The sequence below is a fragment of the Enhydra lutris genome, unplaced genomic scaffold (assembly GCF_002288905.1).
Source record: "Enhydra lutris kenyoni isolate GAN:26980312 unplaced genomic scaffold, ASM228890v2 scaffoldscaffold7, whole genome shotgun sequence".
NCBI lineage: Eukaryota > Metazoa > Chordata > Mammalia > Carnivora > Mustelidae > Enhydra > Enhydra lutris.
This window is the reverse complement of record NW_019154091.1, coordinates 35439314-35451325: the sequence shown is the minus strand read 5'-3', so window position 1 is coordinate 35451325 and position 12012 is coordinate 35439314. Positions and strand designations below refer to the sequence as shown.

Here is a 12012-nt window from a genome sequence, read left to right as displayed (position 1 = left end):
AATTGAGATGGACTTGTACATCCTAAAACCTCCATCATAAATCACATCATTAGACTGTTAATGGCCAAAGCCCCCATTCAGAGAAAGACTTCTAGCAGACAGGATACTCCAGATGCCTAGTAATCACCTGTTAATAGCCAAAGCCAAACAAAAGCCTGACCTCTCTTGGGGTGAAATTTATTCTTCACTACACAATAGTTAAGCAGTAATGAAAAGAGGTATTTACCAAAGTTTTAATTATCTGGAAACATGTTTATGTATAATGTTATGTCAGAAAAACAGGATTAAAAATAAATACACAGTGTGGTCTTGAATATACAGTATCATGTTGTATCTCTTATGTGATTTGATAGATAAGAAATAGACTGAAAGGAAATGCACCAAAATATTAGCATAATTATCTCCAGGTAATGGAATTGTGGGTATTTCCCAAGTTTTCAACCATCAACATATTACTTCATTATTTAAAAACAAAAATCTTTTAAAGTTATTTCTCTCTTTCTATAACTACTCAATAGTAGAGAAATTTAAAATAGTTTATAAAAGGGAGCACCTGGGTGACTCAGTGGGTTAAGTGGCTGCCTTCAACTCAGCTTATAATCTCGGAGTCCTGGAATCGAGTTCCGGTTCTGGCTCTCTGTTCAGTGAGGAGTCTGCTTCTCCCTCTGCCCGTCCCCTCAGCTTGTGTCCCCGCCCCCCCCCATCAAATAAATAAATAAAATCTTTTTAAAAATAAAATAGTTTATGAAAGTGTTTTAGGGGGCCACCTGAGTAGCTCAGCTGTTTAAGTGACTGCCTTTGGCTCAGGTCATGCTCTTGGAGGCCCAGGATCAAGTCCCATATCAGACTCCCAGCTCCCTGCTCAGTACGAAGTCTGCTTCTCCCTTTGACTTTACCCCCCTTGTGCTCTCTATCTGCTTCTCCCTCTGACTCCCCCTCTCATGCTCTCTCTCTCTCATATAAATAAAATCCTGGGGCGCCCAGGCTCAGTCATTAAGCATCTGCCTTGGGCTCAGGTCAGAGCTGAGTTGGGCTCCCTGCTTGGCAGGAAGCCTTCTCCCTCTTCCACCCCCCCTGCTTGTATTCCCTCTCTTGCTGTTTCTCTTTCTCTCTATCAAATAAATAAATAAATAAAATGTAAAAAACAATAAAAGTGTTTTGGGGATATGCAGGAAAAATTATAAAAGGAAGGAAGGATAAAAAATTGGAAATAACCACAAAAAAAATTGGAGATGAATACTGGATTTTAAGACTCATAATCACACTTTCAAGTTCCTGAAGTGGGAATGTATCTTATAATCAGTGTATATATGTAATTTGGTAGTATTTCTTTTTCCCTAAAAAGCTGTTATTAAATTGGTGATGTTTCTTATAATCAATGATTCATTAAAAGGTTTGAAACAAATCAGCAGCTTATATGCAAATCAGCAAGCTCAGACTGCTGTGAGGGGGACCACTAGGCTCTTCTGCCATCTGTTTGTTTTTAAGACTAGCACTCCATTCCCTGAAGTGGAAGTACTTGTCATGAGAAGAATTTCAAGTGTTTTAAGAGATCTGTTCAAACATTAATGTTGTAAATGTACTATTATGTATTAGAAATTAAAGAAATTTTTAAAGAACCATTATAACAGTGTAGCAGTGATTTTTTTTCTATTTCACATTTAGCCAGCTTTCATTGTGGTTTGATCATCTTTCAAAAACAAATCCAATAGGAATTTAGAAGCTGTTAATCATTATATAAGTATAGTCAATAGGTAGTTAACAAATCCCAGGTAAAGCAATTCATAGTGTGTTCATTATTGTAGTATATTCTACATTTAAGTGAAATCAGATAAGTACTAGCCTATAATAAAAACTTTTATATTGAGTCTCAATCAGTGATTTTTTTTTTCCAGACAACAACAAGACATAAAGTACTTATTATGGAATTTTGTCCATGCGGAAGTTTATACACTGTTTTAGAAGAGCCATCTAATGCCTATGGACTACCAGAGTCTGAATTTTTAATTGTTTTGCGAGATGTGGGTATGTTTGTTTATATGATTTTATAAATATATGTGTATATAGATATACGTGTGATTTTATAGTTATATGTGTGTATAATTTAATGACATAAGGGTTGTTTTTTTTTTTTTAAGATTTTATTTGAGAGACAGAAAGAGATCACGAGTGGTGGGAGGAGTAGGGGGAGGAGCAGACTCCGCACTGAGCAGGGAGCCCAGCCCAATGCCGGGCTCAACCCCAGTACCCTGGGATCATGACCTGAACCAAAGGCAGATTTTTTTTTTTTTTAAAGATTTTATTTATTTATTTGACAGAGATCACAAGTAGGCAGGCAGGCAGAGAGAGAGAGAGAGAGGAGGAAGCAGGCTCCCCGCTGAGCAGAGAGCCCGATGTGGGGCTCGATCCCAGGACCCCGGGATCATGACCTGAGCTGAAGGCAGAGGCTTTAACCCACTGAGCCACCCAGGCGCCCCCCAAAGGCAGATTATTAATCAGCTGAGCCACCCACGTGCCCCAAGAATTTTTTTTTTAAAGTAGGCTCCAGACTCAGCATGGAGCCCAACACGGGGCTTGAACTCATGACCCCAAGATCAAGACCCAAGCCATAATCGAGTCTAACCCTTAACCAACTGAGACACCTAGGTGCCCCTAATGACATAAGAATTGTAAATATATTATTTTTGTATTCAAAACCGAAGATCTTTATGCAGTACTTTCTTAGATACAACACCAGGAGTATAAATACTCAAAATAGATAAGCTGGACTTCATCAACATTAAAAACATTTGTGTTTCAGAGGACAATATCAAGTAAGTGAAAAGACAACCCACAGAACAAGAGAAGTTATTTGCAAATCACATATATGATAAGGAATTTTGATCCTAACAACTTAATCAAAAGACAACACAATTTAAAATGGGCAAAAGAAAAAAATAAGTAAATAAAAATAAATAAAAATGATAAACATCTCTCCAAAGAAGGTGAACATATATGGCCAATGAGAACATAAAAAGAGAATCAAGATTATTAGTCATTAGGGAAATGCAAATCAAAACTACAAAGTGATACCACTTCATACTCCCTAGCATGGCCAAATCAGAAAGATAAAATGGGCACCTGGGTGGCTCATTCCATTGAGTGTCCCAATTCCTTGGTTTGAGCTCAGATGATGAGCTCAGGGTCATGTGATTGAGCCTGGTCTTGGGCACCTCACTCCCCAGGGAGTCTGCTTAAGGTCCTCTCCCTCTGCCCCTCCCTCTACTCATGAATGTTCTGTCTCTCTTATTAATTAATTATTTTTTTAAAAAAAGACAACAAAAGCAGGTGTTGGCAAGGATGTGAAAAAGTTGGACCCTAATATATAGGTGGTGGGATCGTAAAAAAGTACAGCCACTTGGGAAAATAGTCTAGCAGTTCCTCAAAAGATTAAACATAGAATTACCATGTGACTTAGCAATTCCAATGCTAGGTATTTACCCAAGAATTAAAAACTTGTCCACACAGAAACTTGTATACCAATATTCCTAATAGCCAAAAGTGGAAATAGCCCAAGTGTCCATCAACTGATGTATAAATAAAATGTCCATTATCCATGCAATGACATATTACTCGTTCATGAAAAAGAAAAATGGGGCACTTGACTCGCTCAGTCAGTGGAGCATGTGACTCTTGATCTTGGGGTCATGAGTTGGGCCTAGAGCTTACTTAAAAAAAAAAGAGAGAAGTAGTGATACATGCTATAAAATGGATGCACCTTGAAAAATGATGCTAAGTGAAGGAAACCAGACACAAAGGTCATAATATTTATGATTTTGTTCATATGAAATGTCCAGAATAGGCAAATCCATAGAAACAGAAAGCAGATTAGTCATTTCCAGCGGTTTGAAGGGATGGCAGCTATGAGGAGTGACTGCTAACAGGTATGGGGTTTCTTTTTGGCATAATGAAAATGTTCTGAAAATAATGGTGATGGTTGTACACTTTGACTCTTCTAAACACTACTCAGTTGTATACTTTAAAAGGCTGAATTTTATGATACATGAATTTTATCTCAAAGCTATTTAAAAAAAAAAAAAGAATATGGCAACCAAAGGGAATAATATCTTCTTGACGAGAAGTGAATCAGTATTTGAGGAATGGGAAAGTCCAGTGATAAAGAAGGCATAAGGTTAGTGGGAATTCTTGAACTTGATATGGAAGCAGTGTGGAGACCCTTTAGGTGAGGATAAGATGAGAGAAAAACAATGTATGCTACAGCCCGTTTAACCAAGTAGAAGTTACAGATAATTGATGACTTCCTAAGTGTACAGGTAGCCCTGAATTTTCATAATTGAATGTGATACCCATAAGCTTATTTTTGTATGTTATATTTAGACATTCATATATCAGCTGTCAAATGTTTCAAACTAGTGTTCAGTGGCACTGCTTGTCAGTTAGCCAAAACAGATTAATTTCAGCAATGTAGCCCCTTTACCCTTAAAAAAAAAAAAAAAAAAAAAGGAAAATGACCTTTGAAGAACAGCTTTAAGCATGTAAGAAATATATTCTTATGGAAGCCAGTCTGACACTTTGCCTCAATTACTTTTTTACTGTTTTATGTATTGAGTCCAGTTTACTATTTTATGGAATTTTTCTCCAAGCTAAAGAAATATGAAACTGTGGTGAAAGATTGGCAATTTCTCAGGAATCATTATTCTTAAGTTTAGGCACATTACCCACATGTATATAACCAGAAGTAATTCAGGAAGTCTTTATGCTGAAGACCATTTTGTTCCATTTCCTAATACTATTGAATTAAGAGAGATTGGACTCTTCCCTAAACCATATTGATCCTTATTCTTAAACTGTGTTACTCAGACATGAGATATAAAATGTAAACACCATCTGTTATTTCTTTGGTAAAAATGATTTTAGACCAACTTACGGAAAAACATACTTAGTGAATGTGGATGAATTTGATGTGCATACACATGTACATAGATGCCTACATTATGATTTCCTTTGTTTTATTTTATCAAGTCGGTGGAATGAATCATCTCCGAGAGAATGGCATAGTGCACCGTGATATCAAGCCAGGGAATATCATGCGTGTTATAGGGGAAGATGGACAGTCTGTGTACAAACTCACAGATTTTGGTGCAGCTAGAGAATTAGAAGATGATGAGCAGTTTGTTTCTCTGTATGGCACAGAAGAATATTTGGTAAGTCCTGTATCACTTATTTAAAGCTGAGTATGTTGTAAATATGGGTGACTGGTCAACTATAAAATGTCACTAACTTTTATGACAAAAATTAAGCTTTTATTCTCATGTGTATGGTGTGTAATGAGGGAATTAGATATTGTCATCTAGCAATGCTGTTACTTTTAAAGATTCTTTTAAGTTTTATAACACTCAAGTTCTTTAATTTTTCTAATGCTGTGGATCTATATTAAGAGAAAAAGCTATATATATGTTTCAGAAGCATGTAGCTAGTAAATGCTCCCTTTTTTGGATCACAGCGGTTAATATATATTACAGGTTTGTTATAATGATACCCCTATAGAGCAAATTTCGTTATAATTCTGAAGCAGAAGATTCTATTCAGGGAGGTCGGTTATTGAAAGACAGAAAGGAACATTATTAGAAACACAAAAAATGAAATGCTTTTGAAAAGATCTAACTTGAAATGCTAGAAAGCTAGAAAAGCTCTGTGTTTCAAACTGTGTAGGTGTGTTTGTATAAAGTTAGTAAGCATTTGAAACACTTAAGAAGGGGCGCCTGGGTGGCTCAGTGGGTTAAGTCTCTGCCTTCGGCTCGGGTCATGATCTCAGGGTCCTGGGATGGAGCCCTGCGTTGGGCTCTCTGCTTGGCAGGGGGCCTGCTTTCCCCTCTCTCTGCCTGGCTCTCTGCCTACTTGTGATCTCTCTCTGTGTCAAATAAATAAATAAAATCTTAAAAAAAAAATAAACAAGAAAATATACTTAAAAGTAAGTATATTTAATTTTTCAAGGAACCACCATACTATTTTCCACAGTGGCTTTGCCAGTTTACATTCCCACCAACAGTGCCTGAAGATCCCCTTTTCTTTACATCCTTGCCAACACTTGTTATTTCTTGTCTTTTTATTGCTAGCCATCCTGACTGGTGTGAGGTGGTATCTCATAGTTTTGATTTGCATTTCCCTGATAATGAGTGATGTTGAGCATCCTTCCCTGTGACCACTGGCCATCTGGATGTCTTCTTCAGAAAAATGTCTTTTCGGGGTGCCTGGGTGGCTCAGTGGGTTAAAGCCTCTGCCTTCAGCTCCGGTCATGATCCCAGGGTCCTGGGATCGAGCCCCACATCGGGCTCTCTGCTCAGCAGAGAGCCTGCTTCCTCCTCTATCTCTCTCTGCCTGCCTCTCTGCCTACTTGTGATCTCTGTCAAATAAATAAATAAGGGACGCCTGGGTGGCTCAGTTGGTTGGGCGGCTGCCTTCGGCTCAGGTCATGATCCCAGCGTCCTGGGATCGAGTCCCACATCAGGCTCCTTGCTCATCAGGGAGCCTGCTTCTCCCTCTGCCTCTGCCTGCCATTCTGCCTGCCTGTGCTCGCTCGCTCTCCCTCTCTCTCTCTGACAAATAAATAAATAAAATCTTTAAAAATAAATAAATAAATAAATAAATAAAATCTTTAAAAAAAAAGAAAAAAGAAAAATGTCTTTTCAGATCTTCTGCCCATTTGTTAATTAGCTGGTTTATGGTTTTTTGGTTATGAGTTGTATGAGTTCTTCTTTTTTTCTTTTTAAGATTTTATTTTTAAGTAATCTCTATACCCAACAAGTGGCTTGAACTAACACCCCAAGATCAAGAGTCGCAGACTCCACTGATTAAACCAGTTAGGTGCCCCTGTGTGAGTTCTTTATACGTCTTAGATATTAACCCCTTACCAGAGATATCATTTGCAAATATCTTCACCCATTTAGTAGGTTGCCTTTTTGTTTCATTGATGGTTTCCTTTGCTGTGCAAAAGCTTTTCATTTTGGTGTAGTCCCAGTAGTTTATTTTTGCTTTCATTTCCTTTGCCTGTGGTAACTACACATATAGTGCTGAGCTTTGTGTAATGTATAGAATTTTGTTTGTTGGTTGGTTTTTTTAAAAGACTTTTTAAATTTAGAATTTTTTTTTTTTAATATTTATTTATTTGACAGAGAGAGATCACAAGTGGACAGAGAGGCAGGCAGAGAGGGAAGAAGCAGGCTCCCTGCTGAGCAGAGAGCCTGATGCGGGGCTCGATTCTAGGACCCTGAGACCATGACCTGAGCCGAAGGCAGAGGCTTTAACCCACTGAGCCACCCCGGCGCCCCTAGAATTATTTTTTTTAAAGTAGGCTTCCCACCCAGTGTGGGGCTCAAACTCACAACCCTGAGATCAAGAGTTGCATGCTCTATCCACTGAGCCACCCAAGCGCCCCTGTAATTATTAATCACTGTGTTACATACCTGAAACCAATGTAACTTGTATGTCAACTATATTTCATTACCAAAAATTTAAAATAAGAAGTAAGTACATTTAACATGTAGTCAGGAAGTTTATAATAAAAAACTATCACTAATTGCCTCTGGCTCTGGACTTTATCTTTATTTTTATTTATTTATTTTTTTTTTTAAAGATTTTATTTATTTATTTGATAGAAATCACAAGTAGGCAGAGAGGCAGGCAGAGAGAGAGGAGGAAGCAGGCTCCCTACTGAGCAGAAAGCCCGATGTGGGGCTCGAACCCAGGACCTGGGATCATGACCTGAGCCGAAGGCAGCGGCTTAACCCACTGAGCCACCCAGGCGCCCCTGGACTTTATCTTTAAAGACTTAAAGGGCGCTGCAGTGGCTCAGTTGGTAGAGCATCTGACTCTTGATCTCGGCATGAATTTGAGTCCCAAGTTGGGTATAGGGATTACTTAAAAAAAAGAAAAAAAAAAAAAAGTATTGGATTCTGTGACTTCTTTCCAGTTGGATTCTGCTGTTGTAAACTTATACCATGAAGAATAAAGTATAGCTGCCCCATAGCTTTATTCAGATTATTCTAAGTCTAGCATGAATGAGGGTATCTTAAATTGTTTTGTTAAATAAATAAATAAATATTGTTCTGTTAATAGTATATAACCCCAAATTAGTCTGTACTTATATTTTGATAATCTTTTAATAAGAATACCCCAAAATGGATTATATTCATCCAACAAATATGTATGGGGTGCCTACTGTGTGCCAGGCACTGTTGGAGGCCCTGGAGCTTCCATGGTGAACGAGATGCATGAGATTCCTGGGTTGGAGTTGGAGTTATAAGCAGAGGCTAGCCAGAACATATAGCCTAGTGGTTTCAACTCCGTATGATCACTCCCTTTTTATAATAAATGTTTTGCAATGTTCCCTTCAGTATCTTGAAATGAAATGCTTAGATATAATCAACCTGTATGCCTAATTAAGAAAATGACCTAGTATCTTAATAATATTATATGGGAAAATAAAATCATATTTAATATGTGGAAGTTTAGGAACAGCTTCACTAGCAGACATTAAAGAATCTGATGCTTGCACCTGTGTGCATTACCACTTCCAGTGCAGGTACAGTGATCACTTGGGTGTTCTGTTAATGAGTCACACATCACAAGTGGTGGTGGTGTCACCGGCATGACTTTCCAAAGCAGTGAGTAACTCTTCGTGGTTTCTAACTAAACAAGTAGGTTGACATAGAGCTGCATTCTTGTAGCTACAAAAATACTTTGTGTACAAATAGATTTTATGTTTATATATCAGATGGAATGATAGACTTCTCACCTGTACAAGTTATCTGGCAGGATATTCAGAAGTCATGCTGTAAGGGCACCTGGCTGGCTCAGTCAGTAGAGGGTGGGACTCTTGATCTCAGGGTTGTGAGTTTGAGCCCCACGTTGGACATATAGATGACAAAAGTCATGCTGGATATCAGAAGCTTATTTTTCAGAATTGTTCCCTGTTAAGCAGGATGTCTTTCATCTCTGATCTCTGCCCACTCAATAGCAGTAGCTCTTCCCATTTACCATGGAAAGCAAAACAAACAGCCATTCCTTACCAGCCTTTATGAGGTTGACCACCCATTACCAACTATTACTCTTTCACATAGCCTTCTAGGACCAGAGTTTAGCTTTTGCTTTTTAACAAACTTAAAATGGAAAGAACACACCATTAGCTTAACTGCAGTTCATGTTGTACTCCAGGCTGAAATTTTGCTCTAATCTATTTTCTGTTCCATATTATGCCCAGCCCTGTTTTCAAATACAGTATACCAGAAGTTATTAAAAGAGTTAAATAAGGGGCGCCTGGGTGGCTCAGTGGGTTAAGGCCTCTGCCTTCGGCTCAGGGCATGATCCCAGGGTCCTGGGATCGAGCCCGCATCGGGCTCTCTGCTCAGCAGGGAGCCTGCTTCCTCCTCTCTCTGCCTGCTTCTCTGCCTACTTGTGATCTCTGTCTATCCAATAAATAAGTAAAATCTTTAAAAATACCAGAAGTTATTAAAAGAGTTAAATAAGGGGCACCTGGGTGGCTCAGTGGATTAAAGCCTCTGCCTTCGGCTCGGGTGATGATCCTAGGGTCCTGGGATGGAGCCCCGCATCGGGCTCTCTGCTCAGCGGGGAGCCTGCTTCCTCCTCTCTCTCTGCCTGCCTCTCTGCCTACTTGTGATCTCTGTCTGTCAAATAAATAAATAAAATCTTTAAAAAAAGAAAAGAGTTAAATAAAAGCCTGAAGCTCAGCAATCTAGAAATATTTATATATATTTATGTGTGTGTGTGTGTGTATGTATATATATATATATATATATATATATGTGTGTGTGTGTGTGTGTGTGTGTGTGTGTGTGTTTAAGATTTTATTTATTTTTTTGACAGAGAGAGATTACAAGCAGGCAGGCAGAAGGGGTGGGGAAGCAGGTTCTTTGCTGAGCTGAGAGCCCGACGTGGGACTGAATCCCAGGACCCTGAGATCATGACCTGAGCTGAAGGCAGAGGCTTAACCCACTGAGCCACCCAGGTGCCCCACAGAAATATTTATATTTAAATGAAAAAAATTTCTCATTTTGGAATTCCCAGGCCAGATGTTTAATCTCCCACCACCCTTTGTGAAAGTCCAAAGAAAATGTCAACATTCTTCTTCCACCATTTTTAATATGATGGATATTTTAATAATATAAACTGAGAGTTTTACAATAGGTTTATTCTTATGTTCCTATTCCAAGTGTGGAAGGCCAGGCCCAGTAATACCAAACCCTCCAGAAACACAAGTCTTACTTTCAGGAGAGAGCTGGTGAACACAGATACATCTAACCACTCTCTATTAAGCCAGTATCATTCAGTCACTCTGCAGGGAATTTTACCAGTTAGGTAGTGTGTTATTGCACCTTTTGAGAAGATTCCCCCTTTGTATTCTTTTAGAATCACTGTATCTACTCCTCGTGTGCTAGAGGATTATCAGGCATATCCAGGTATTCTGTTCACAGTCCCATTTATACACTAAGTACCATCTATTGGGTCAAAGGTCTGGCTAGCACTTCTAAGGACAGTAGTTTATGTGCTACACCATAAAACAGCAAAACCACTTGTACCCCATATGTCTGGTAGGCATAAGTTTGGACACTCAATTCAAACCCCTCATGCTTATCACCTCTTTTGATTTTGCATTAAAATCTATTTCACAGGCACCTGGGTGGCTCTGTTGGTTAAGCAACTGCCTTCCACTCAGGTCATAATCAAGTCCCGCATCAGGCTCCCTGCTTGGCAGGAAGTATGCTTCTCACTCTGAGCTCCCCTCTCATGCTCTCTCTCTCTCATTCTGTCTCAAATAAATAAATAAAATCTTAAAAAAATAAAGCATATTTCCCAAAAGAGTATCCCCCATCCCCATCTCCCACCCCTCCCATACACCACACATAAAATTCAGGGATTGTGACCCTTTGGGAGTCAGATTCATAGATTGTGTTATTTAGAAACACCCTCCTAGTGGTGCCATTTGCATTGGTTCCCAGGCCCTTGGGCCACAACCACGTATCATAGTGTCATAAGGCATTTGTTTTGATTTGGATGATCAAATCTTTGGTCAACTCTGCTCTACTTTGGTCCATAATAATACACTCTTGTAGCTTTATCTTTCAAGAATCTTAATTCTAATGCGTCATTTCTGTGAAGGCAAATGTCAAGAGGCAAAGCATGTATGACCCCTGGTTATACTCTGCAGGGCTTAATGTCCACCAGAATCTCTGTCTGGATCTGTAAGCTCCTAAGCCATGTCTTCTAAGATTTGTCTCTACTCCAGAACTCTCATATAGTGTCTCCTGGGCTTAAAGTCATGTGTTCAACATCAGACCAGCTACTTGTCTGGGTTGCTCCATTGCAATCAACCCAGTCAGGCTAGTCTGTGAAATAATTTTAGAAAATTTTATTTTTATCTCAGAGTTCATCTGACTTGCTCTGATGGACTGCATGTCAGGGACGAGGAAAAGGAATCAAGGCTGCCTGAAAGGTTTGGGGTATAAGCAACTGGGTAGATGGTGGTACTGCTTACTTAAGAAGGTAAAGATTAGAAGGAAACCAATTTGAGAGTGAAGACCAAGAGTCTATTTTAGATACGTGAAGTTTGAGCTACTTTTTAGATTTTAGAGAAAACAGTAGAATATATGAATCTGGAGCTCAGGGCGGGAGATAGTTTTGGGAGTTAAAATATTAGATAAGGTGCACCTGGGTGACTCAGTCGGTTAAGCATCTGCCTTCTGCTCAGGTTATGAGCCCGGGGTCCTGAGATTGAGCCCCCATACCATGTTCAGCAGGATCCTGCTTCTCCTTGTGACTGCCACTCTACTCTGCCTATTTGTGCTGTCTCTCTCTCTCTCTCTGAAATAAATAAATAAAATCTTAGAGTATATAAATAATATTTAATGCCATAGGCCTAAATAGGAGATGAGGAAATAAGACAGTTATAAATGTAAACAGCTATTTTGAGAAGTTTTACTATGATGGGAAGTAGAG

The 12012-nt window shown here is 39.0% G+C and overlaps 1 protein-coding gene across 2 annotated transcripts in view; it reads left to right on the top strand.

Annotated features, from left to right (window-relative positions):
• Positions 1-12012, top strand: part of LOC111142106 (TANK binding kinase 1) — a 49870-nt gene that overhangs the window by 12443 nt on the left and 25415 nt on the right. For both annotated transcript variants that reach the window (XM_022495063.1, XM_022495062.1), the window contains exons 4-5: positions 1896-2025; positions 5023-5204. In XM_022495063.1, the coding sequence (XP_022350771.1) occupies positions 1896-2025; positions 5023-5204 (312 nt within the window). The remainder of the gene's footprint in view (positions 1-1895; positions 2026-5022; positions 5205-12012) is intronic.